Below are 27,213 nucleotides of genomic sequence, written 5' to 3'. Positions count from 1 at the left end.
GTTTTTCCCGGAGAGGGAAGAGTTTGCCCTAAACGTGTTTGGGTTTAAAAGACGTTTCCAGCCTTCCGGTTAGCAATCTGGTGGGAGAGGTTATCATGGAGAGAGCTGTGTTAAACGTCACCTCTTTGCTGCTGCTGCTGGCTTTGGTTACCACTCTGCCAACCCAGGTAAGTTTACAAAAGCTATTAGATAGAGACAGAACCACACTGCAAGGAAGAAGAATCTTTCAGATATATATTCATCTATAATTGCATTTGACAGACAGTTATAACATGTGAGACTCTTGCTTTTTTCAGTGTAGCTCAGCATTTGACAGTTGCAACACACTGAACTCTGATTCTGATAAACTTCAGAAAGTCCAGGTTTCAGGACCTGCTGGCTCTCTACCTTCAATGTTGTTTGATGTTGTGTATGTGTGTGTGTGTGTCTGAACTTACTTTTATAATGTTGTAGGGACGTAAATATGTTGACATAGCCACAGTTAAGGGCTCATCTCCCTCCTGCAGACCAGAGACAGACTCCCTATACATTCAAATCTTTAAATCTTAGTGTCATGGACAATGGTTACTTTTCAAAACAAATTGTGTACTCAAAAAAAGTGTAGAAAATAAAGAAGTCTGGAGAGTTATATTTATTGTACACTACAGGGGGCACTTCAGGGGCCAGTGACCCCCTCTTGCCCCGCTCCTGGATCAACCCCTGTTATGAATAGTTCAGTGTGATGTAAATGTTGTGTGCGCAACTCTGAAAGTATACACACATACACACATACACACATACACACATACTCACATACACCCACAGACATACACCCACAGACACACAAAGTCATTGCGTTGTGAAATCAAAATGAAAAATAAGGAGAATGGGGAGTTTCTGCACTCAGACCAATGAGATTTAGCTGATGCCTCCCACCGTTACCTTGTTTTAACCCATCATCTGATCTTTGGTCAGTTAGTCAACACCCAGAGATCAATGCTGCCTTGTAAAGAAAACACACACTCACATTGTGCAATTTGTCCGCCACATTTGTTCAGGAGGACTGGGACATCTACAGCTGTCACATCAACTCCACAGTGACCAGTCGTTATGCCACCACTGTCATTACAAGCCGTGTGGCCAATCGCATGGACGAGTCCAAGGAAATAGAGTTCCATGTCCGGATTCCCAAGAATGCCTTCATCAGTAAATTCAGAATGTATGTGACGCAAAAATGACTGGTGGATACTTGCAGGCATCTATCTGCACATGAGGAATTACACATTGAATAACATGAAACAAATAAAACATATGAAAAGTTTGTGTATGAAATGGAAATCTTCCCTGTTCTTCCTCAGGTTTATTGATGGGCAGCTGTACGATGGTGCTGTGAAAGCAAAGGAGCAAGCTCAGCAAGAGTACACTCAGGCTGTGTCCAGTGGCCAGAGCGCTGGGATGGTCAGGTGCACAGATCAATTCATACATATACATTTATTGAGTTTTATAGTGTTATAGAAGTGGGTTTAATGTTGTATTATAGACCATTGTGTGACATTTGGGACTTTTCTAGAAAAAAACTAAATTTGTGCAAGAACTACGTTCACATCTTCCAGCCTATTAAATCCCCTTATTAATCCATCTGAGAAGGAGAAGTCGCTCCTTAGTTCACATTTACAAAAGGTATACCCATGAAGTGTCACAAGAAAACATTATTTCATTTGAAAGGGTCTAAGCTCCACAGGGAGATGGGGATCACTGCTCTAACACTGTGATTATTGTCTGTGCTGCAGTTCTGTTGGGAGGACCCTAGAGGAATTTAAGACTTCTGTGAATGTGGCTCCTCACAAAAAGGTGACCTTTGAACTCACATACGAGGAGCTGCTGAAACGCCGGATCGGCAAGTACAAGCTGCAAATCCATGCTCGCCCCATGCAGCCTGTCAAAGACTTCAAGGTGTGTCTTTTCAGTGGTCATCTGGGAAATTAATACTGGGGCAATCACATCTCGTAGAGCCTTTAACTATTTTTATTTCATTTTTAATGTCAGGTGGATGTGCATATTCACGAGAAAGCCGGCATCAGTTTCATTAAAGTTCAAGGAGGACTGAGCACCAAGGACCTGGCTAATGCCATCACCAAAACACATGCAGATAAAGAGGTACAGCAGCCAGGGAAATGACTGGAACACAACTGATTTGTGTTTAAAGGTTCAGAGTGTAGAATTTAGTGACATCTAGTGGCGAGGTTGCATGTTGCAGCTGAATATCCCTCACCTCACCCTCCCCTTCCAAGTATGAAAGAGAACCTATGGAAGACTTCAGTTGTCATAAAAACTCAAAACGTGTTTAATTTGTCCTGTTTGAATTACTTTAAAAACATATGGCGGCTTCCTTAGAGAGAACCCGCTCCAGATCTAAATATAAAGTTTTTCAATTTAAAGGCCACATTCTAGAATACAGAAAACAACTATTTGTACAATTTGAATGAAATGATTATTTTATGTTCAATTTCTGCCTATTGATCCCTTTCAACTATGTCTTACACACTGGACCTTTAACTAAATTGTAATTGTAAGGTTTAGAAGTTAAGTTAATTCACCAAAAATGTGTGTTTTACATAATTCAGCCTTTTCACGTTTATTCTATATATATTTACACATTGAAATATTTATATTTGTAACTTTAACAATAATGTGTTGACTCTGCTTCTGTGTTTCCCTCACATTAACCTCAGTCTCCACTAGAACTGATCAAAATACTGGCTTATTGCTAATCCTTGTGGTCCTCTCTTGGCATCATTCATGTATTTTTACACACAGTATTTCTCACGTTTGCATTAGTTTTTACTGTAAAAAATGGTATTTCTCAACAGCATGCCGTGCCGATAACAATGAATCTATTCAAATTTGATGATCTTTTCGATTGATGAAACCTATTATTGATTCTCCCTGTTTACAGGCGTGGGTGCATTTCTACCCCACCGAGGACCAACAGAAAACATGTGACAGCTGTGGAGAGCAGGGTATGAATGGAGATCTGGTTGTTGTGTATGATGTGAACAGAAACGCCTCGTTTGGAGACATTAAGGTACATTGATTTTGTAATGACTTTAATTAACTTATCAGAATTTAGCATTGATGGCTAAAAACAATACTTGCTTTCTAAAATGTGTATTTTGTCTACTGTCTTTTCTAACCTCTCAAACTTTCTTCTTATTCTCCAGAAAAGTTTGGATGGGTACTTTGTTCATCACTTCGCTCCATCTAATCTTACCCGAATATCCAAGAACGTCGTCTTCATTATTGATCAAAGTGGTTCCATGCATGGCAGAAAAATTCAACAGGTACAGTAAGTTTGTGACAGATGAGCTGTGTCACGTATAATCGGCCACTTTCTTTGGATGATGCGGTCTACGCGACCTACGACTGAACCCAGAGAGAACAATTTAAATAAGATCTCAGGCCTGATTTAATGCCCTTTGTCTTGGCAAAATGTTTTCGAGTTGTCCGTCCATATGTCCCATTCTTTTGAACTAAATATCTCAAGAGCACCTTCAGGGAGTTCACGAAGGTCGAAGGCCTTGATCACAGTGACCTCACAAATTACATATTTTGCCTTGTTCACGCGATACCTCCGGACCGCCATGAGCGAATACTTTTACATTCTGCACAAACATTGACTTGATTTCCTGGATTAGCTGATTGACTTTTGTAGCCAAAGGTCAAAGGTCGCTTTGGCTGACTCAGAGTCTGAGAAAAGAATCTATGCCGACTGAGACTGCACTGGGTGGCGGAAGCATACAACCACAGCATGGTACTCTCACATGTGTACCTTACATTTTAAGTAATGTTAAGTGTAGTCATCTGAGATTTTGTTCTTGTTGCTTTCTGGCACCATTATTTCTTTGAAATTAATTTTGTCACTGAAGCGCCATGACTCTGGGGATAAGTTGGCCTCAGAAGGATCCCCCGTTGGAGCCTTCAATGCTCCGGGATGAAAGGACACATTTTCCAGCCGTAGTTAATGAACAGCCATAACACCATCTGTGTTAAAAAGCAGATGCTCCTGAATTGACACACATCTATGACACTATCTACTTAAATCAAAGTTTTGATGAACAAATTGTGTTTTATCTGTTTCTCAGACGAGAAATGCATTACTCCAAATCTTGAGTGAACTGGCTGAAGACGACTACTTTGGTCTCATCACCTTTGACAGCGAAATCTTTCACTGGAAACGAGAACTTGTTCAGGCCAGCCAGGAAAACCTGGGTAGTGCCAAGGAATTTGTAAAGCGTATAAACGATAGAGGAGGTGAGGTTTTGCCAATTAATATGTTTATTTGGGGATGCAATACATTTGACAGCAGCATGACAGGGATGAAACATTTTCCATCTCATTTTAGCCACGGACATTAACCTGGCAGTGTTGGAAGGATCCCGTATGCTGAATGCACATCCCAGAGAAGGTTCCGCATCGATTCTGATACTTCTCACTGACGGAGACCCAACTTCAGGTTGTGATAATACAAACTTGCACAAATACTTAAAGACTGATCAAATATGTCGACATTTTGACATTAACATATTTAACAATTAAGTCTATAAAATGTATTTATGTACGCACTGTAACCTCTTACTCACCCTACATAGTTATTTGGTTGCCCTGTTTAAGGGTACTTTTAACTTGCCACACTTCATGTGTCTTTGCAGGTGTGACAAATCTGGGAAGAATAAAGTCAAATGTAAAGGAGGCCATTGCAGGCAAATTCCCACTCTACTGTCTTGGTTTTGGTTATGATGTCAACTTTGAGTTCCTGAAGACGATGTCGCTGCAGAACGATGGAGTGGCGCGGCGGATCTATGACGACTCTGATGCTGATATACAGCTGAGGGTATTCTCCACTGCTGAGCCTTCCTTCACATTTTGAATACATCTTTGTTCTTTTGTGATATCTACGGAAGCTTAGTGAATGCAATTCGCTTCCGTAGATATCTGACATTTTCATTGAAGTGGATGATTGTATCAAATTCAATTAATGAACCCGTTCTGTACAACTGCACTTTGTTCAATTAGGTTTCTCTACAAATAAGTTCAGTTTCATTTTATAGTGAAAGGTGTATATTATGCTCATTTAATTTAATTTAATTTGATTTTTGTTTATTTCATTTCATTTCTATACTTGTGTATATTCTCTTGTCTACCTCATTCTGACCATCTGCTGCTTTCTTATCTCAGCTGAAACATATTGTGACCACATTATGTTTCAACAGGGTTTCTATGTAGAGGTGGCCACTCCTCTGCTGACAGATGTGACAATGATATATTTGGGTGGGACCAATTTGACCCAGACAAACTTCAGCCAGTATTATGATGGCTCTGAGATCGTGGTGGCCGGTCAGATCACTGACAACAACGTTGAAACCTTTATTCCACAAGTTGTGGCCATCTCTGTAAGCATCGATCCACACTGCACATCTGCTGGAATCTTTGTTATCTTCGTAGTAGTGACTTATGATGAAATATTATTGATCCTAATATCATTTTAATGTTTGGTTTTACTTTAATTATACGCATTCTTTAGATGTCTAGAAATTAAATTCATTATTATTGCTATTTATACTTTGACAGCGGAATAGCAAGGTGACATTTTCGGAAACAAACATGACTGAAATAGTGTCTGACGACCACATCCAGAGGGTTTGGGCCTACCTCACAGTCAAACAGCTTCTGGAGAAAGAGTGAGTCTGACGTCAGCCATCTTTTTGTCCTTATGTCAGTGTTAATTTCGTTGACGAAAACTATAACGAAAAATATTCTTTAACGCCCCTTTTCCCATGACGAAGACGAGACGAAGACGTAACGAAAACGGATCTTTGAAAATAAAAACTATGACTAAATCTATTTAAACTTTCGTTGACGAGACGAGACGAGACGAAAATGTTGGTGGTTGACTAAGTCACAATCATTTTTAAAACATCATCGTATCAGGCCTTCATGAAGTATCAGTAGCGGGCGAGTGTGTGTGTGTGTGTGTGTGCCTGTGCGCTCCCCCTAACCCTATTTCTATAAAACCACCTAAATGGTGAGTCACCTTATAGTTATAAATATTGGAAAAAACTAATTATTTTCCCCAGAGCCAACGACCACAGAAACAATGCAATTGTTTATCAAAATTGTTTTTTATTCATTGTCAGATGATCAAATGTCAGCTTGTTTAAAACATATGTGACACAGGCTGCAGTTGTCTGGACCGGAGAAGGACAAGGTGAAGGAGGAGGCCTTGGAGCTGTCGCTGAAGTACAGCTTTGTGACCCCACTTACATCCATGGTGGTGACCAAGCCTCAAGGAGAGAGCACAGATGTGCTCCATAAACCAAAGGAAGGTGGTACAGACAGAGATGAGCAGAGGAGCTCTGGAAGACCTTCTGCAGGATATTTTGGAGGAAGAAGAGGTTCTCATAGCTTCTTGAGGACGAGAAGTCACGCAATGGCTCAAATTCCAGGTAAGCAACTAACCTGAGCAAAATAAACACATTGCAAAATCGTCAGGGCACTTTGTTATACCAGGCTAGAGACATGTGCTTTAATTGACATCAGACGGTGCAATTACAATACATGAATGCAGTTATCGCATTTATTAAGAGCAACAGATTCCTGATATTGAGTTTGTGAATATATTGATAGATCAAATTTGTCAGTATTCATCAATATAAATACTAATTTATTAACAATAATTAACAACATGATTGTTTTATGAGCAGGAATTGTTGTTGTGTTTTCAGTGAAATCATTTGGAGCTGTCATGGGAATTTCTCAATAGTCAAGCACAAGTCATTACAATGTCTTTCTGGAAGTTTATTCTACATCTGCAGATGGGCATCAATGTACAAGACCATGGAATGGATTTCATACAATGAGCAATGACATACAGGAAAAGCAGCACTTTATACATCTCCAAGCCCCTCCTAGAGAGGAGACAAATGTTATTGATCAACCTCTTTCATGTTAAGCAATAGGTGACCCATATCCTGTCACCTATCTTTCCCAGACCTTTGGAATGTAGCATCTACTGTTCAAGATCCCTTGAGTAGTTTACAAACACAAATCCTCTGTTCTGTTAAGTGATTTGGTGACCTCGTCAGTGAGGATGTCACATAACAGGTTTGAGTGCACCCCTGACTTCTCAGGCAACATCTGTTATCTTTCGAAAACATCAAAGTACTTCCTCATATCAATCATTGCCCTAATAGTAAAATTTCTATCACAGAGCTTTTAGAGACACAAAGTTACACAATTATGTGGCTGAGGGAAAAAGAATGCACAAAAAAAAACAAGAAAAAAATGCAGTTGTCAGGAGGAAAAATGAAAAGAAAACTAACAGCTTGCTTCAACTGATCAAATTGCCTCTTTCATGTAATACAAATTTATGTTTTCTTTCTGTTTTACAGTGCTCCATAGGCCTATCAACACTGGATCAGGTATGTACACACAGTAGCTCAATGCACGACCTGACTCACCTATAGAAATATTGGAGGCACGTCCAATTGATCAATACACAGGATTGTTTACCTGATAGATATTTTTCAAAATAAAACTTAATTAATCTCAATTGGAACATTTACAAACTTCTGTCCAGATCATTCCCTCCTGTAAATGTCTTGCCCTTGTAGAATCTGAGCATGAACCCAAAGATCTGTTGGATGACTTTTGGAATGGTTTCAATTCAAAGAGGACAATCCAGGATTATTTTCCTTTTCACTTTCTGAGATAGGTGTTTTTTGGGTAAAATTTTTGTGAATCTGTCAAGGAATAATGCAGCGAACTTTACAAAAAAAGTGCGTCATATAGTACACTGATATGTATCAATGATATTTGGCATCAGATGGTGCAATTACAATACATGAATTAAGTTATTGCAATTATTTAGAGCAACAGATTCCTGGTATTAAGTTTGTGGATATATTGACAGATCAAATTTGTCGGTATTTATAAATATAAATACTTAAGCCTGAAAATACATTTAATGAATTAATTAACATGAAATGAGCAGAAATTGTTATTGTGTTTTTTTTTTTAAACAAGGCTGGGAAATCATTTGGAGCTTGTAGAGACACAAAGTTACACAATTATATGGTTGAGGGAAAAAGAATGCACAGAAAAAAACAGTGACAAAACAAGTTAGCAGGAAGAAAAAATAAACAGAAAACTAACAGCTTGCTTCAACTGATCAAATTGCCTCTTTCATGTGATAAAAATTTAAGTTTCTTTCTGTTTTACAGCACCCCGTCGTTCTATGCGCCCTGGAAAAGGTATGTACACACAGTAGCTCCATGCATGGCTTTGACTCACCTATAGAAACAATAGAGGCACGACACGATTGATCAATATGCAGGATGGTTTACCTGATATACATTTTTCTAAATTAAACTTAGTCTCAATTAGAACATTTACGAACTTCTGTCCAGATCATTCCCTCCTGTAAATGTCTTGCCCTTGTGGAATCTGAGCAGGAACCCAAAGATCTGTTGGATGATTTTTAATCCAAGCCAAAAAGTTAAATCAAAACCCCGTATCGCAAAATGTTATTACCTTGCCCAGATTTCAAGTCACCTTGAAAGCTTTTTGTTTTAACCTCGCAAAAAGATTTAAATATTTTTTGTTTTACTAAAAACCTTTGATTTATCAGAAGGATGAGGTGGTCTTGGGAGGAATATTTCAATGTAACCACATCTTAACATTGTGTTTTCATCTTGTCCCATTTTTCTTACTGGAAATCGTTACGTTCAAGCTGGTCAGATCAACCAACATGGTATGTAAAAACAATGCATGTAGTTTGTACAATTGCACTGTTCACATGTAACCACCCTGTATGTGTCATTGCCTCGTGAAATTAAAAAGGAAATAACAGATATGGGAAGTTTCTGCACCCGGACCAAAGGTATTTTTTGGAAGGATGTTTGATGATGGGAGATCACTATCAGAGTTGTTCAGTTACATGGACTTTGTGGAGCAACTTTATATCGGTGACATGTATGTGTGTCTTTATGCTTCGATCAGCATGGGCTGAGATGGATGTACTGCTTTAGTATCTGGTGCTCTGGCCAATGTCATGATTCCCTCCCTTGATGACGCAAAGCGAGAGCTGTTTCTACAGGGTAATACAATTGCTGTATAAATAGAGCACTTGATAGCTCTCTGTTTTATCAATGATGTTCTGTGCTTCATCAGACTCTTCTGGTTTGTTCCGTTAGCTGGTTCCCTAAGTGAAGAACGATCACAGGTTCTTGTTTCCTCAGACAAGGAGGTTGTGTTTTCATCGCTGTTTGTCAGTCTATTAGAAGGATTACGTAAAAACCCCTGAAGTGATTTTTAGAAACTTGTAGAGTGGGGTATGGATGAAGGAGGAACGCATAAACTTTTGGAGTGGATTCAATTCAAAGAGGACAATCCAGGATTATTTTCCTTTTCACTTTCTGAGATAGGTGCTTTTGGGATGAATTTTTGTGAATCTGTCAAGGAATAATGCAGGGAACTTTATGAAAAAAAATTGTGTCATATAGCGCACTGTTATGTATCAATGATATTTAGCATCAGTTGGTGAAATTACAATACATGAATTCAGTTACCACATTTATTAAGAGCATCGGATTCCTGGTAATCTCTTTGTGGATATATTGATACATCAAATTTGTCAGTTAAATTAAACGTACCTAATCTCAATTAGAACAAGACCCTTCCAAGGCTCGACAATCTTTAGGTTGAATTAAATTGAATTTACAAAACAAATCAAAATATCAATCACATGATACAATGGGGGTAAGATGTCCCTTCACAGATTTAGATACAGGCTATGAAACCTATCTTTAGTTGAAAACTACATGGACATTTTTTTTTTATGAGACGTGTCATCTTAACATAATGATTCATTTTGATTTACAGTTGTTACAATGACAACCATTTTCTTCGGTTGAGGTATAGAATAATGTTTGTATATAGGGTTTGGCTTCAGTTTAGGTGTCAATTAATGTAATTTCCTCTTAAATTAAATCGTCTTTGAAAGTTTAGTAATGTAAATGTATTTAACTGCTTTTGTGTTAATTTATTCACAGATATCGATTACCATATGGTATATTTCGACTCTCCAGGCCATTCATCTCCTACAATTGTGACAGCTACTGCTACTACTCCTACTACTGCTACTGGTAGAGTATCACTTGTGTTCATTATAATGTTGTTCACTGTGCATGGTGTGGGGAAAGTAAAATGAGTTTGTACTTTGGGACCCCTATTATCAGTGAAGTCTAATTATACACAAAATCTAAATTCCCACACTTCGCCTAAAATGTATTAATGATTTATAATTACTGGTGAAGTGCTTGTTCTGACAAAGCCTTTTTGGAATGGGCTGTTTTTTTATTTCAAACTAAAAACTCTGCAATTAAACTCAATACCAAGCATGGCAGCAACAAAAATAATATTATGCTTTCACTTTGAAGACCAATTACCAAACAGGAAGAGATCCCATGAATGGTGCTGCATTATGGAGAATCAACATTATCTGATGCAGATGTTGACCCCCGGTCAGATCCACTTTTTGACTACTGCTGTAGTTTATCTGAGGACAAACAATATTACCATTAACATATAACAAATTTCAACATATAAACCACAAAAGAAAACATTTTTAGGCAGGTGTGCACCAACACTACCACTCTCTAGTCAAATAAAGTCACTCTGCTTTTAAAATTTAGTTTGAGGCCATAACAGCAAATTTTTTTAAATATTTCCTCCATTGCCATCGAAGCACAGGCAAGTTTTCACCTTGTAAACGTAACTTACAAATGATCTTCACACAGAAAGCATACATGGGCACTGATCACAACCACCTGAGAGTCGAGAGGCCACAATGCATCTGTAGTTGAATCAGCTGTGTGTCTCCGTGTCTCTGTGTGTCTGTGTGTCTGTGTCTCTGTGTGTCTCCAGCTCCTCCTTTTCACAGGTTTTTGCTGAAAGCTGAAAATCAGTCTATTCCACTGTGCTTTGACGTCATTGGAAATGTACGGCTTAAACTACTTCACAGTCCCAGCAGGGGTCAGTAATGTATCTAATTTTCCCTTACAGTAATATTTAATGAATGCCTTTTGCTTTTCATGTTTGTAGAGAGTTGTCACTCATTTTCTGCTCAGGATCTTTTTGTCTGTTATAAAGTGTGTATCAACCAATGTGTACTCCCTACTTTTAAGTTGCGTTTGCTCTCTTTTTGTACCAGAGCTGTTTGTGAACGGTGAGCTGGACTCAGTTGCAAATGGGGGCTTCACAAAGATCGTCATCCACGTCAAACCTGACCTGTACATTGACATTGACGTCAATGAAATCATTGTACGAGATGGACAGACACTGACACACCACACTGGAGAGGAGCAAATCACAGCTGGAAGGTAACCTTGTATTGCAATGGTCAGGAATTATCATCATCAGGGCAACTCTGCTTAGTTTTTTCGGGAACATAACATCAACATAACAAATAATATTATTTATGATGCTTAACTTTCACTGAATCACTATTGGTAACATCTGTAAATTACTCTTCATATGGTGACACTTATATGAAAGGCCCTGCACAGCCATGGTGAACCAGACAACTCACGTTTGAAATGTTTATTGCAGCACTAGAACATAGTTTAACGTCTAGGCTCTGATTTAATATAATGATGAGCGGTGAGCAAATCTTCAACTCCCCTGTCGGAGCCTGCAGGTGGATGCTGGGGTGGTGGAGGGACTGAATTGTCTCAAATAGACCACAGAGTTAGGCTGGTCACAGCTTTTAGTTTGAGGGCCTGTGGGGATGTGCAGGGCCTTAAATGAGGAACAGAAAAAATAAAATAATGATAATGCATGTTTTTCTAGTGTGACGGTGATTAAACGGAACAAGGAAGTCGATGTCGCTACTGGGGACATACGAATTGTCATCTTACTTCATGAGAGGCACGGTGAAAAATTCCTCTGGCCGGTTTTAAGGCGGCGTCCATCTGACAACAAGGCTGAAGGAATTTTAGGTGGGTGAAAAGGTTGTGTATCTGCTCATGGCCTGGATAGCTTCATTCCCTGTTATGATTATATATCGGATCATTGGTATATTGAATCAATGTTTGATTATTGTCTTTTTAAGAACCAGACTAAGCATTATAGTGTCATTTCTTTATGTGTCCTCTATGTGCAGCTCTAAAACCTGCAGTTTATGAGGAGCTGCAGCAAACTCCCTCTTCCAGGCTTCAGATCAATGGGCAGGAGGTAGATGTGGGCAGGTACATGTGTGCAGCTGTTTGAGGGTGCTATAGTTATTATTGTCTGTATTACACAAAGATTTATCATGAATCTCTCTTTTGTAGATCCGATGCTGTTGACTACAGTATTGCCCGTAGCCCTAAACGGGGTTGCTGGCTTGTCTCTGCCGATGCTGCCCTCCAGAGACCCCTGCATGACTTCATTGTCTAACAGCTTTAAGTGAAAGCGACGCTGTTTCTCTTGAGAAGATCATCCACCTGTGATTATCAACATAAATGAATAAATGGTGTCCCAGATCCGTTTGTCTTCAACTTCATTGATTTATATTTATTTCAAACATTTTGTCAGATGGTATCAGTGTTCCCTTTTGTTAAGAACAAAAGGACACTCAGCGTTGTTCATTGGCATAAAATCTACACATTGATTACCCCCCTAGGGAGGCTATGTTTTTCAACTGCATTTGTTTGTTTGGCAGCTGGATTATGCAAAAATGTTGCTTCTTTTATACTTTAACAAGAAACCCAGTTCAACCCCGTTTTTTAAGAGATTACTGTTTGGCTGGTGTTGAGATATCTATGTTTCTCTGTATCTTGTGACTATATTTTACCTATATCGTAAAAATAATTTCAGCTGCATAGTTCATATTAAGCTTATGCTACAACTGTTTCTTTTCTTGGAATGATGTCTAACTTTTTGACTCAGACGCAGGGTTTGCACAACAGTCACGGGTGCTCAGGAAAGAGAGAGGACATGCCAGAGAGGGGCTTCATAAAACGTGATGAGAAAAAGATATGAAATCCTCCTCTGTGTCTAATCTGCTGTGTCCGTCCGCTGTAGCAAACTCCCTGTTTGCCAAGGCCACAGTAGTGGGACACCTGGTCGGTTGAATTTTCCCTTACAAGTGATGTGCTTGCAAAAAACTGCACTTTGAGGAAACAGTATACATCTGGCCAATAACTGAATTCCCTCAAAGAAAAAGACCCGCCTCTGTGCTGCACCCTGTATCTTGATAAATACTGTGGACTTAGGATGAGTGTGCGCTTCTTCTTGACATGATCCAGTGAACCTGGTGACGTGTCCGGCAGAACCCCAGAGACTCTCTGTAAGTATTTCATTGTTTTACAATAAATGTTCAATTTCCAGAACTTCATGTATAAGTGTCTAATTATTCCTTCTCAAATCCTGTATCAACAAACACGTTTGTCCAATCGCCGGAGGCGAGGTCAAGTTTAGTTTGATACATGCTGATGATATGAGGACGTTACAGGCACAGTCATGGAGAATGTGAACTAACGAGAGGCCACAACTCTTTGTAAAATGAGTAGGTTTTGTAAATTGTGTTGATTAGACTCTGGCCTCACACAATCACCCGGCTCATGCAGCTAATTGTATTTATCGTAGCTGGATTCATTTGAAAGATCTCCAACAAATTTGCACTATCACCGCTTCATTTATTTAAAAAGTACAGCCTCGAAAAATAGCGTCATTAATTTTGAGGTTATTGTATGATTCCCTCAGAGGAATAGTTAGTTGAATGCATCAGTGACTTGATGTATTCCTTAAAGAGGACATATTATGCCCATTTTACCACAGTTGATATGGTTCATTGGGGTCTTAATGAAATGTCTGAAACACATTTTGGTCAAAATACCACAAGGATCATTTAAAACAGCACCTTTTTACCCTGTCTGAAACAGCCCTCCTCAGATTGACCTGTTTTGAGTGCCCCCCCTCATCCCTCCTCCCTCCTTCACGAGATACAAGCGCCCCGATTTTTAGCTATCCATATCCTCTGTAGAAATATGGCTACTGGAGACGAAGATACAATCTTGCAACCATATCGTTTTGAACCAAAGTCAGTTGGGCCAAAGCCTGGCTCCGGGAAGAGACGGCCCGGCTCCTCCGGCTTGGTTAGCTCGCGAGCTAACACTATCCCGGCTTCCCGGCTAGCGTTAGCTTGCGAGCTAACTGGGCCGGCCGCTAGCTAACAGGACCGGCCGCGAGCTTACCACCGGGCCGGCAGCTAGCTAACCAGCCACGAGCTAACTGCTGTCCAGAGAGCTATAGGGGCCGGTGGAGCTGGGCCGTGTAGTGAGCCTATGACGTAAATTCTGGTCGTAATCCCATTCGACGCCATCTAGCGTATCGTTTCTGACATAGAGGAACCACAACAAATCACGGGAGTTGTTTTGTTCCAGAGTTTTTGGGACGGTAGACATGCCAGATACCCAAATGAACGTGTAGAAGCACTACAAAAGTGGAATTTTCATAATATGTCCCCTTTAAATTTAAGCGACAAAAATCGATGTAGTTTAGAAGTAGGACTGGGATAATAACTTGCAAAACAGTTATTTCCATCTCTTTCATCCCCTTTAACTTTAACATATGATTCCTACCTTATAGTTTTAGTTAAATGGGTCAGTACGTTTCAGTACAGCCGGAGGTCTCACAAGAGAACCACAGAGGCTGAGATACTCTGACTCAAAAGCATGGGTGAAGATCCAGAAACGCTGGTAACCGCATTTCCCATAATAAACCTCAGTAACATCCCTGGCATCATCAAGAGTAAGTTTTAATCATTAAACAGCAGTTTGCACAGGCTTAGTTATTACTCCCTGTGGCGAGTAAACAGAACTTTATGAGTTTATTTGATTGTGCCCTGATAAAATTCCTCCATGTTTGCACAAAATGACAATATTTTAAAATTAAAATGAATTACTCTCTTAAAGGCACAATTTCTTTCGTGATGACATAGATTTTTTTATTATCTCTGTGCTTCACACAGTAACTCTTTAATGCTTGCCATGAAAGGTAGTTGTACGTTTGCTTTTGCCTGCTGTATCACCCGTTTTCCCAGAGAAGCTGTACATATTTGAAGACAGTGATAATAAATTCCTTTTTGCTTGACACCATACAGTATTTGTCATGTAATTGTTTTCAGTGCTCAATATGTCTCTCTGTCCTGAAGTTTTTACGTGTTTGCCCGATAAAGCATTTTGAGTTTCGGCTCCCCTCACACTTTGTTAAGAGTTTCTTTATCTTTGATTCCTGGTAGTACGCAGAACATTAGTGTGTATGTGGGGGTGGGTGGGGGTGTTTTTTCTCAGATAGGGATGAGTTTGCCCTAAAAAAAAAAAAAAAATCTATTCCTGTTTCGGTTTAAAAGACGTTTCCAGCTTTCTGGTTAGCAATCTGGTGGGAGAGGTTATCATGGAGAGAGCTGTGTTTAACGTCACCTCTGTGCTGCTGCTACTGGCTTTGGTTACCACTCTGCCAACCAAGGTAAGTTTACAAAACCTAGTAGACAGAGACCGAACCACACTGCCAGGAAGAAGAATCTTTCAAATATATATACATCTATGATTGCATTTGCTTTTTTTCAGTGTGCAACACACTGAACTCTGACTCTGATAACAAACATCAGAAAGTCCAGGTTTCAGGACCTGCTGGCTCTCTTTCTTCAATGTTGTTAGATATTGTGTATGTGTGTGTGTGTGTGAACTTACTTTGATCATGTTGTAGGGACATAAATATGTTGACGTAGCCAAAGTTAAGGGCTCATTAGATTAGATAAGATTAGATTCAACTTTATTGTCGTTGCACAGTACAAGTACTTATACAACGGAATGCAGTTTAGCATCTAACCAGAAGTGCAAAAAAAGCAGTAAATCTCTCCCTCCTGCAGACCAGAAACAGACTCCCTATACATTCAAATCTTTCAATCTTAATTTAAAGTGGCGGATCTAGGATTGTTCTAAATCGGGAGCATAAAGGGGCCACAATTTACAGAGAGATTTCCTAACCATAACCCCAACCCTAACCCTAACCCTTTACTTTAGTCTGACAATGGTTATGTTATAAAACTAATTTTGTACTCAAAGAAAGCATAGACAGTAAAAAAAGTTATATTTATTGTACACTACAGGGGCACTTCAGGGCCCAATCAGATTCAAACTGGGGCCAGTGACCCCCCCTGGCCCCGCACCTGGATCTAACCCTGGTATGAATATGTCAGTGTGATGTGCTCAACTCTGAAAGCATACACACTTACACACATACACACACATAGACACATAGACACATAGACACAAACACACATACACATACACACATACACACATACACACATACACACATACACACATACACACATACTCACATCCACCCACACACATACACCCACAGACACACAAAGTCATTGCGTTGTGAAATCAAAATGAAAAATAAGGAGAATGGGGAGTTTCTGCACTCAGACCAATGAGATTTAGCTGATGCCTCTCACAGTTATCTTGTTTTAACCCATCATCTGATCTTTGGTCAGTTAGTCAACACCCAGAGATCAATGCTGCCTTGTAAAGAAAACACACACTCACATTGTGCAATTTGTCCGCCACATTTGTTCAGGAGGACTGGGACATCTACAGCTTTCACATCAACTCCACAGTGACCAGTCGTTATGCCACCACTGTCATTACAAGCCGTGTGGCCAATCGCATGGACGAGTCCAAGGAAATAGAGTTCCACGTCCGGATTCCCAAGAATGCCTTCATCAGTAAATTCAGAATGTATGTGACGCAAAAATGACTGGTGGATTTTTGCAGGCATCTATCTGCACATGAGGAATTACACATAGAATAACATGAAACAAATAAAACATATGAAAAGTTTGTGTATGAAATGGAAATCTTCCCTGTTCTTCCTCAGGTTTATTGATGGGCAGCTGTACGATGGTGCTGTGAAAGCAAAGGAGCAAGCTCAGCAAGAGTACGCTCAGGCTGTGTCCAGTGGCCAGAGCGCTGGAATGGTCAGGTGCACAGATCAATTCATACATATACATTCATTGAGTTTTATAGTATTATAGAAGTGGGTTTAATGTTGTATTATAGACCATTGTGTGACATTTGGGACTTTTCTAGAAAAAAAGTAAATTTGTGCAAGAACTACGTTCACATCTTCCAGCCTATTAAATCCCTTTATTAATCCATCTGAGAAGGAGAAGTCGCTCCTTAGTTCACATTTTCAAAAGGTATACCCATGAAGAAAACATTATTTCATTTGAAAGGGTCTATGCTCCACAGGGAGATGGGGTTCACTGCTCTAACACTGTGATTATTGTCTGTGCTGCAGTTCTGTTGGGAGGACCCTGGAGGAATTTAAGACTTCTGTGAATGTGGCTCCTCACAAAAAGGTGACCTTTGAACTCACATACGAGGAGCTGCTGAAACGCCGGATCGGCAAGTACGAGCTGCAAATCCACGCTCGCCCCATGCAGCCTGTCAAAGACTTCAAGGTGTGTCTTTTCAGTGGTCATCTGGGAAAACAATACTGGGGCAATCACATCTTGTAGATCCTTTAACTGTTTTTATTTCATTTTTAATGTCAGGTGGATGTGTATATTCACGAGAAAGCCGGCATCAGTTTCATTAAAGTTCAAGGAGGACTGAGCACCAAGGACCTGGCTAATGCCATCACCAAAACACATGCAGATAAAGAGGTACAGCAGCCAGGGAAATGACTGGAACACAACTGAACTTTAAAGGTTCAGAGTGTAGAATTTAGTGACATCTAGTGGTGAAGTTGCATGTTGCAGCTGAATATCCCTCACCTCACCCTCCCCTTCCAAGTATGAAAGAGAACCTGTGGAAGACTTCAGTTGTCATAAAAACTCAAAACGTGTTTAATTTGTCCTGTTTGAATTACTTAAAAACATACGGCGGCTTCCTTAGAGAGAACCCGCTCCAGATCTAAATATAAAGTTTTTCAATTTAAAGGCCACATTCTAGAATACAGAAAACAACTATTTGTACAATTTGAATGAAAGGATTATTTTATGTTCAATTTCTGCCTATTGATCCCTTTCAACTATGTCTTACACACTGGACCTTTAACTTTATTGCAATTGTAAGGTTTAGAAATTAAGTTAATTCACCAAAAATGTGTGTTTTACATAATTCAGCATTTTCACGTTTATTATATATTTATTTACACATTGAAATATTTATATTTGTAATTTCAACAATAATGTGTTGACTCTGCTTCTGTGTTTCCCTCACATTAACCTCAGTCTCCACTAGAACTGATCAAAGATACTGGCTTATTGCTGATCCTTGTGGTCCTCTCCTAGCATCATTCATGTATTTTTACACACAGTATTTCTCACGTTTGCATTAGTTTTTACTGTATAAAACGGTATTTCTCAACAAAATGCCGTGCCGATAACAATGAATCTATTCAAATTTAATGATCTTTCCGAGTGATGAAACCTGTTATTGATTCTCCCTGTTTACAGGCGTGGGTGCATTTCTACCCCACCGAGGACCAACAGAAAACATGTGACAGCTGTGGAGAGCAGGGTATGAATGGAGATCTGGTTGTTGTGTATGATGTGAACAGAAGTGCCGCGTTTGGAGACATTAAGGTACATTGATTTTGTAATGACTTTAATTAATTTATCAGAATTTAGCATTGATGGCTAAAAACAATACTTGCTTTCTAAAATGTGTATTTTGTCTACTGTCTTTTCTAACCTCTCAAACATTCTTCTTATTCTCCAGAAAAGTTCGGATGGGTACTTTGTTCATCACTTTGCTCCATCTAATCTTACCCGAATATCCAAGAACGTCGTCTTCATTATTGATCAAAGTGGTTCCATGCATGGCAGAAAAATTCAACAGGTACAGTGAGTTTGTGACAGATGAGCTGTGTCACGTATCATCGGCCACTTTCTTTGGATGATGCGGTCTCAGGACCTACGACTGAACCCAGAGAGAACAATTTAAATTAGATCTCAGGCCTGATTTAATGCCCTTTGTCTTGGCAAAATGTTTTCGAGTTGTCCGTCTATATGTCCCATTCTTGTGAACTAAATATCTCAAGAGCACCTTCAGGGAGTTCACGAAGGTCGAAGGCCTTGATCACTGTGACCTCACAAATCACATATTTTGCCTTGTTCACACGATACCTCCGGACCGCCCTGAGCTGACTCAGAGTCTGAGAAAATAATCTATGCCGACTGCGACTGCACCGGGTGGCGGAAGCATACAACCACAGCATGGTACTCTCACATGTGTACCTTATATTTTACGTAATTTTAAGTGTAGCCATCTGAGATTTTGTTTTTGTTGCTTTCTGGCACCATTATTTCTTTGAAATTCATTTTGTTACTGAAGCCTTAGACTCTGGGGATAAGTTGGCCTAAGAAGGATCCCCCGTTGGAGCCTTCAATGCTCTGGGATGAAAGGACACATTTTCCAGCCGTAGTTAATGAACAGCCATGTCGCAACACCATCTGTGTTAAAAAGCAGATGCTCCTGAATTGACACACATCTATGACACTATCTACTTAAATCAAAGTTTTGATGAACAAATTGTGTTTTATCTGTTTCTCAGACGAGAACAGCATTACTCCAAATCTTGAGTGAACTGGCTGAAGACGACTTCTTTGGTCTCATCACCTTTGACAGTGAAATCTTTCACTGGAAACGAGAACTTGTTCAGGCCAGCCAGGAAAACCTGGGTAGTGCCAAGGAATTTGTAAAGCGCATAAAGGATAGAGGAGGTGAGGTTTTGCCAATTAATATGTTTATTTTGGGATGCAATACATTTGACAGCAGCATGACAGGGATGAAACATTTTCCATCTCGTTTTAGCCACGGACATTAACCTGGCAGTGTTGGAAGGATCCCGTATGCTGAATGCACATCCCAGAGAAGGTTCCGCATCGATTCTGATACTTCTCACTGACGGAGACCCAACTTCAGGTTGTGATTATACAAACTTGCACAAATACTTAAAGACTGATCAAATATGTCGAAATTTTTACATTAACATATTTAACAATTAAGTCTATAAAATGTATGTATGTATGCACTGTAACCTCTTACTCACCCTACATAGTTGTTTGGTTGCCCTGTTTAAGGGTACTTTTAACTTGCCACACGTCATGTGTCTTTGCAGGTGTGACAGATCTGGGAAGAATAAAGTCAAATGTAAAGGAGGCCATTGCAGGCAAATTCCCACTCTACTGTCTTGGTTTTGGTTATGATGTCAACTTTGAGTTCCTGAAGACGATGTCGCTGCAGAACGATGGAGTGGCGCGGCGGATCTATGACGACTCTGATGCTGATATACAGCTGAGGGTATTCTCCACTGCTGAGCCTTCCTTCACAGTTTGAATATATCCTTGTTTTTTTTGTGAATTCTGACATTTGCATTGATAAGTGGATGATTGTATAAAATTTAATTAATGTACCTGTGATGTACAACTTCACTTTGATCAAGTAGGTTTCTCTACAAATGAGTTCAGTTTCATTTTGAAGTGAAAGGTGTATATTATGCATATTTAATTTAATTTAATTTTGTTTATTTCATTTCATTTCTATACTTGTGTATATTCTCTTGTCTACCTCATTTGACGATCTGCTGCTTTCTTATCTCAGCTGAAACATATTGTGACCACATTATGTTTCAACAGGGTTTCTATGTAGAGGTGGCCACTCCTCTGCTGACAGATGTGACAATGATATATTTGGGTGGGACCAATTTGACCCAGACAAACTTCAGCCAGTATTATGATGGCTCTGAGATCGTGGTGGCCGGTCAGATCACTGACAACAACGTTGAAACCTTTATTCCACAAGTTGTGGCCATCTCTGTAAGCATCGATCCACACTGCACATCTGCTGGAATCTTTGTTATCTTCGTAGTAGTGACTTATGATGAAATATTATTGATCCTAATATCATTTTAATGTTTGGTTTTACTTTAATTATACACATTCTTTAGATGTCTAGAAATTAAATTCATTATTATTGCTATTTATACTTTGACAGTGGAATAGCAAGGTGACATTTTCGGAAACAAACATGACTGAAATAGTGTCTGACGACCACATCCAGAGGGTTTGGGCCTACCTCACAGTCAAACAGCTTCTGGAGAAAGAGTGAGTCTGACGTCAGCCATCTTTTTGTCTTTATGTTTGTTATCAGTCATCGATTGAATGACTGCAATACTTATATTTCTATAAAACCACTTAAATATTGAGTCACCTTATAGTTAGAAATACTGGAAAAAACTCTTTATTTTTCCCCAGAGCCAACAACCACAGAAACAATGCAATTGTTTATCAAAATAGTTTTTGATTCATTGTCAGATGATCAAATGTCAGCTTGTTTAAAACATATGTGACACAGGCTGCAGTTGTCTGGACCGGAGAAGGACAAGGTGAAGGAGGAGGCCTTGGAGCTGTCGCTGAAGTACAGCTTTGTGACCCCACTTACATCCATGGTGGTGACCAAGCCTCAAGGAGAGAGCACAGATGTGCTCCATAAACCAAAGGAAGGTGGTACAGACAGAGATGAGCAGAGGAGCTCTGGAAGACCTTCTGCAGGATATTTTGGAGGAGGTGTTCAATTTCCAGGTAAGCAACTAACCTGAGCAAAATAAACACATTGTACAATCGTCAGGGCACTTAGTTATACCAGGCTAGAGACATGTGCTTTAATTGACATCATATGGTGCAATTACAATACATGAATGCAGTTATCGCATTTATTAAGAGCAACAGATTCCTGGTAGTGAGTTTGTGAATATATTGATAGATCAAATTTGTCAGTATTCATCAATATAAATACTTATGACTGAAAAAACTGTTAATTCATTAATTAACATTAATTAACAACTTGATTGTTTTATGAGCAGGAATTGTTATTGTGGTTTTTGTATTAAATAAGGCTGGGAAATAATTTTAAACTTTTAGAGACATAAAGTTACAAAATTAACACTGACAAAATCGCAGTTAGCAGGAAGAAAAAAGAAACAGAAAACTAACAGCTTGCTTCAACTGATCAAATTGCCTCTTTCATGAAATACAAATTCATGTTTTCTTCCTGTTTTACAGCACTCCGTCGTCCTATGCACCCTGGAGCAGGTAATCCATGCATGGCTTTGACTCACCGATAGAAACATTAGTTGCAAGACACAATTGATCAATACACACGATTGTTTACTTGATATACAATTTTCAAAATAAAACGTAGTCTCAATTAGAACATTTACAAACTTCTGTCCAGATCATTCCCTCCTGTAAAAATCTCTTGCCCTTGTGGAATCTGAGCATGAACCCAAAGATCTGTCAAAAGGTTAAATCAAAACCAATATCGCAAAATGTTATTACCTTGCCCAGATTTCTAGTCACTTTGAAAACTTTTTGTTTTAAGCGTGCAAAAATATTTAAATATTTTGTGTTTTGCTAAAAACCTTTGATTTGTCGGAAGGATGAGGTGGCCTTGGGAGGAGTATATCAACGTAACCACATCTTAACATTGTGTTTTCATCTTGTCCCATTTTTCTCACTGGAAATCGTTTCATTCAAGCTGGTCAGATCAACCAACATGGTGTGTAAAAACAGTGCCAGTAGTTTGTACAATTGCACTGTTCACATGTAACCACCCTGTATGTGTCATTGCCTCGTGAAATTAAAAAGGTAATAACAGATATGGGAAGTTTCTGCACCCGGACCAAAGGTATTTTTGGAAGGATGTTTGATGATGGGAGATCACTATCAGAGTTGTTCAGTTACATGGACGTTGTGTAGCAACTTCATATCGGTGATATGTATGTGTCTTTAGTCGATAGGTTGTAATTTTTTAATTTGGCTCTTTATTTTCCAGATCACGGAATGCTTTTCGACGATTTGGTGGGGATGCAATTAGTTCCTGCCCCAGGTAAACTTCCATTTCTGGACCATTCCTCTAGTATTATGGAAACAGCCATGCTGAACTAATAACGAACAAAGACCCTTCCAAGGCTCTACAATCTTTTAGACTTAACTAAATTGAATTTAGTAAACAAAAATGAAATTATCGCAGGTTCTTGTTTCCTCAGACAAGGAGGTTGTGTTTTCATCGCTGTTTGCCAGTCTATTAGAAGGACTACGTTAAAACCACTGAAGCGATTTTTAGAAACTTGTAGAGTGGGGTATGTGCGAAGGAGGAACGCATCAACTTTTGGAGTGGATTCAATTCAAAGAGGACAATCCAGGATTATTTTCCTTTTCACTTTCTGAGATAGGTGTTTTTTGGGATGAATTTTTGTGAATCTGTCAAGGAATAATGCAGGGAACTTTATGAAAAAAAATTGTGTCATATAGCGCACTGTTATGTATCAATGATATTTGGCATCAGATGGTGAAATTACAATACACAAATTAAGTTATTGCATTTATTAAGAGCAACAGATTCCTGGTATTCTGTTTGTGGATATAGTGATACATCAAATTTGTCAGTTAAATTAAACTTACTTAATCTCAATTAGAACAATCTATTAGGCTGAACTAAATTTAATTTACAAAACAAATCAAAATATCAATCACATGACTCAATATGAGTTGGATGTTCCTTCACAGATTTAGATAAAGGTTAAGAAACCTATCTTTAGTTGAAAACTACATGGAAAAAATATTTGATGAGACATATAATCTTAACTTTAATGTTTCATTTTGATTTACAGTTGTTACAATGACAACCATTTTCTTCGGTTGAGGTATAGAATAATGTTTGTATATAGGGTTTGGCTTCAGTTTAGGTGTCAATTAATGTAATTTCCTCTTAAATTAAATCGTCTTTAAAAGTTTAGTAATATAAATGTATTTAACTGCTTTTGTGTTAATTTATTCACAGATATCGATTACGATATGGTATATTTCGACTCTCCAGGCCATTCATCTCCTACAATTGTGACAGCTACTGCTACTACTCCTACTACTGCTACTGGTAGAGTATCACTTGTGTTCATTATAATGTTGTTCACTGTGCATGGTGTGGGGAAAATAAAATGAGTTTGTACTTTGGGACCCGTATTATCAGTGAAGTCTAATCATACACAAAATCTAAATTCCCACACTTCGCCTAAAATGTATTAATGATTTATAATTACTGGTGAAGTGCTTGTTCTGACAAAGCCTTTTTGGAATGGGCTGTTTTTCTATTTCAAAATAAAAACTCTGCAATTAAACTCAATACCAAGCATGGCAGCAACAAAAATAATATTATGCTTTCACTTTGAAGACCAATTACTAAACAGGAAGAGATCCCATGAATGGTGCTGCATTATGGAGAATCAACATTATCTGATGCAGATTTTGACCCCCGGTCAGATCCACTTTTTGACTACTGCTGTAGTTTATCTGAGGACAAACAATATTACCATTAACATATAACAAATTTCAACATATAAACCACAAAAGAAAATATTTTTAGGCAGGTGTGCACCACAACTACCACTCTGTAGTCAAATAAAGTCACTTTGCTTTTAAAATTTAGTTTGAGGCCATAACAGGAAATATTTTTAAATATTTCCTCCATTGCCATCGAAGCACAGTCATGTTTTCACTTTGTAAACGTAATTTACAAATGATCTTCACACAGAAAGCATACATGGGCACTGATCACAACCACCTGAGAGTCGAGAGGCCACAATGCATCTGTAGTTGAATCAGCTGTGTGTCTCCGTGTCTCTGTGTGTCTGTGTGTCTCCAGCTCCTCCTTTTCACAGGTTTTTGCTGAAAGCTGAAAATCAGTCTATTCCACTGTGCTTTGACGTCACTGGAAATGTACGGCTTAAACTACTTCACAGTCCCAGCAGGGGTCAGTAATGTATCTAATTTTCCCTTACAGTAATATTAAATAAATGCCTTTTGCTTTTCATGTTTGTAGAGAGTTGTCACTCATTTTATGCTCAGGATCTTTTTGTCTGTTATGAAGTGTGTATCAACCAATGTGTACTCCCCACTTTTAAGTTGCATTTGCTCTCTTTTTGTACCAGAGCTGTTTGTGAACGGTGAGCTGGACTCAGTTGCAAATGGGGGCTTCACAAAGATCGTCATCCACGTCAAACCTGACCTGTACATTGACATTGACGTCAATGAAATCATTGTACGAGATGGACAGACACTGACACACCACACTGGAGAGGAGCAAATCACAGCTGGAAGGTAACCTTGTATTGCAATGGTCAGGAATTATCATCATCAGGGCAACTCTGCTTAGTTTTTTCGGGAACATAACATCAACATAACAAATAATATTATTTATGATGCTTAACTTTCACTGAATCACTATTGGTGACATCTGTAAATTGCTCTTCATATGGTGACACTTATATGAAAGGCCCTGCACAGCCATGGTGAACCAGACAACTCACGTTTGAAATGTTTATTGCAGCACTAGAACATAGTTTAAAGTCTAGGCTCTGATTTAATATAATGACGAGCGATGAGCAAATATCTTTAACTTCCCTGTCGGAGCCTGCAGGTTGATGCTGGGGTGGTGGAGGGACTGAATCGACTCAAATAGACCATAGAGTTAGTCTGGTTACATGATTACAGCAGCGCAGCTTGACTTGACTGCCTGAACTAGTTCGCATCTGTGCAGTTTAATTGAAATCATCCTCAAACTCCAGCCGGCTTTGTTGCACCTGCCAGGGCGGAACAAACAACATCTTTGTCATTCTTATCGGGGCATTTGGTGGCCTTACATTCAGTAATACCACACTTGTGCCTCTTTATCTAAGATATTCCAATTGTGAACATGAAGGGATGCACATGGGGAGCAACAATACTCTGTGATATTATGTTCATATTAAGAGGACCAAAATGTGCTAAAAAAACATGTGCCACACCAATACACCCCCACCAACAGCCTGGGTTGTTGACACAAACCCATGGATTCATGCTGTACATGCCAAAGTCTGACCCCGCAATCTGTGCTCCACAGCAGAAATGAAGAATCATCAAACCAGGCCACTGTCTTTAATGTCCACTTTTGGTCCTCTGCTGCTGTAGCCTATGCATTCGCCTCCAGGATCGACATGTTGTACTAAGACATTGTCTGCTCAGCACAAATGTATCGGTGATCGGTTACTCAGTCCTCCGAAGAATGCAGCCCCTGAACTGAGACGCAGCTTTTAGTGTGAGGACCTGTGGGGATGTGCAGGGCCTTAAACAAGGAACCAAAAGAAAGTAATGTTGATGCATGTTTTTCTAGTGTGACGGTGATTAAACGGAACAAGGAAGTCGATGTCGCTACTGGGGACATACGAATTGTCATCTTACTTCATGAGAGGCACGGTGAAAAATTCCTCTGGCCGGTTCTAAGGCGGCGTCCATCTGACAACAAGGCTGAAGGAATTTTAGGTGGGTGAAAAGGAAGTGTATCTGCTCATGGCTTGGATAGCTTCATTACCTGTTATGATTAAATATCGGGTCATGGATGAATTGAATAAATGTTTGATTATTGTCTTTTTAAGAACCAGACTAACCATTATAGTGTAATTTCTTTATGTGTCCTCTATGTGCAGCTCTAAAACCTGCAGTTTATGAGGAGCTGCAGCAAACTCCCTCTTCCAGGCTTAAGATCAATGGGCAGGAGGTGGATGTGGGCAGGTACATCTGTGCAGCTGTTTGAGGGTGCTATAGTTATTATTGTCTGTATTACACAAAGATTTATTATGAATCTCTCTTTTGCAGATTCGGTGCTGTTGACTACAGTATTCCCAGTCCCCCTACAGGGGGTTGCTGGCTTGTCTCTGCCGATGTTGCCCTGCAGAGACCCCTGCATGACTTCATTGTCTAACATCTTTAACTGAGAGCGACGCTGTATCTCTTGAGAAGATCATCCACCTGTGATATTCAACATAAATGAATAAATAGTGTCCCAGATCCGTTTTTCTTCAACTTCATTAATTCATATTTATTTCAAACATTTTGTCAGATGGTATCACTGTTCCATTTTGTTAAGAACAAAAGGACACACAGCGTTGTTCGTTGGCATAAAACCAAGCCTTGATAACTTTCCGAAGGAGGTTATGTCGTCGTCTGCATTTATTTGTTTGGTAGCAGGATTATGCGAGAATAGTGCTAATTTTATACTTTAGCAAGAAAACCATTGCAAT

The 27,213-nt window shown here is 39.2% G+C and overlaps 1 protein-coding gene across 5 annotated transcripts; it reads left to right on the top strand.

Annotated features, from left to right (window-relative positions):
• The first annotated feature begins 7 nt into the window (after nucleotides 1-7).
• LOC128454306 (inter-alpha-trypsin inhibitor heavy chain H3) lies at nucleotides 8-26,980 on the top strand. Of its 5 annotated transcripts, none has more exons than XM_053437673.1 (22): nucleotides 8-167; nucleotides 1,038-1,198; nucleotides 1,338-1,442; nucleotides 1,770-1,932; nucleotides 2,026-2,136; nucleotides 2,936-3,064; nucleotides 3,201-3,320; nucleotides 4,122-4,290; nucleotides 4,382-4,492; nucleotides 4,689-4,870; nucleotides 5,250-5,429; nucleotides 5,608-5,717; nucleotides 6,214-6,482; nucleotides 7,428-7,457; nucleotides 8,259-8,288; nucleotides 8,768-8,788; nucleotides 10,089-10,181; nucleotides 10,963-11,070; nucleotides 11,249-11,417; nucleotides 11,887-12,035; nucleotides 12,200-12,284; nucleotides 12,369-13,409. In XM_053437673.1, the coding sequence occupies exons 1-22, from the start codon at nucleotides 96-98 to the stop codon at nucleotides 12,472-12,474; spliced, it is 2,673 nt and encodes an 890-aa protein (XP_053293648.1). In that variant the 5' UTR covers nucleotides 8-95; the 3' UTR covers nucleotides 12,475-13,409. The 5 variants fall into 5 exon arrangements, with proteins under 5 accessions (XP_053293648.1, XP_053293658.1, XP_053293651.1 ...); XM_053437683.1 differs by lacking the exons at nucleotides 1,038-1,198; nucleotides 1,338-1,442; nucleotides 1,770-1,932; ... (16 more) ...; nucleotides 12,200-12,284; nucleotides 12,369-13,409 and adding exons at nucleotides 16,669-16,829; nucleotides 16,969-17,073; nucleotides 17,392-17,554; ... (16 more) ...; nucleotides 26,620-26,704; nucleotides 26,789-26,980 and having other exon boundaries at nucleotides 11-167; XM_053437676.1 differs by lacking the exons at nucleotides 8-167; nucleotides 1,038-1,198; nucleotides 1,338-1,442; ... (17 more) ...; nucleotides 12,200-12,284; nucleotides 12,369-13,409 and adding exons at nucleotides 15,387-15,546; nucleotides 16,669-16,829; nucleotides 16,969-17,073; ... (17 more) ...; nucleotides 26,620-26,704; nucleotides 26,789-26,980.
• The last annotated feature ends 233 nt before the right edge of the window (nucleotides 26,981-27,213 follow it).

Source organism: Pleuronectes platessa, chromosome 2 (genome assembly GCF_947347685.1).
Source record: "Pleuronectes platessa chromosome 2, fPlePla1.1, whole genome shotgun sequence".
NCBI classification, from domain to species: Eukaryota; Metazoa; Chordata; class Actinopteri; order Pleuronectiformes; family Pleuronectidae; genus Pleuronectes; species Pleuronectes platessa.
This window is presented reverse-complemented; position numbering and strand designations above follow the sequence as displayed.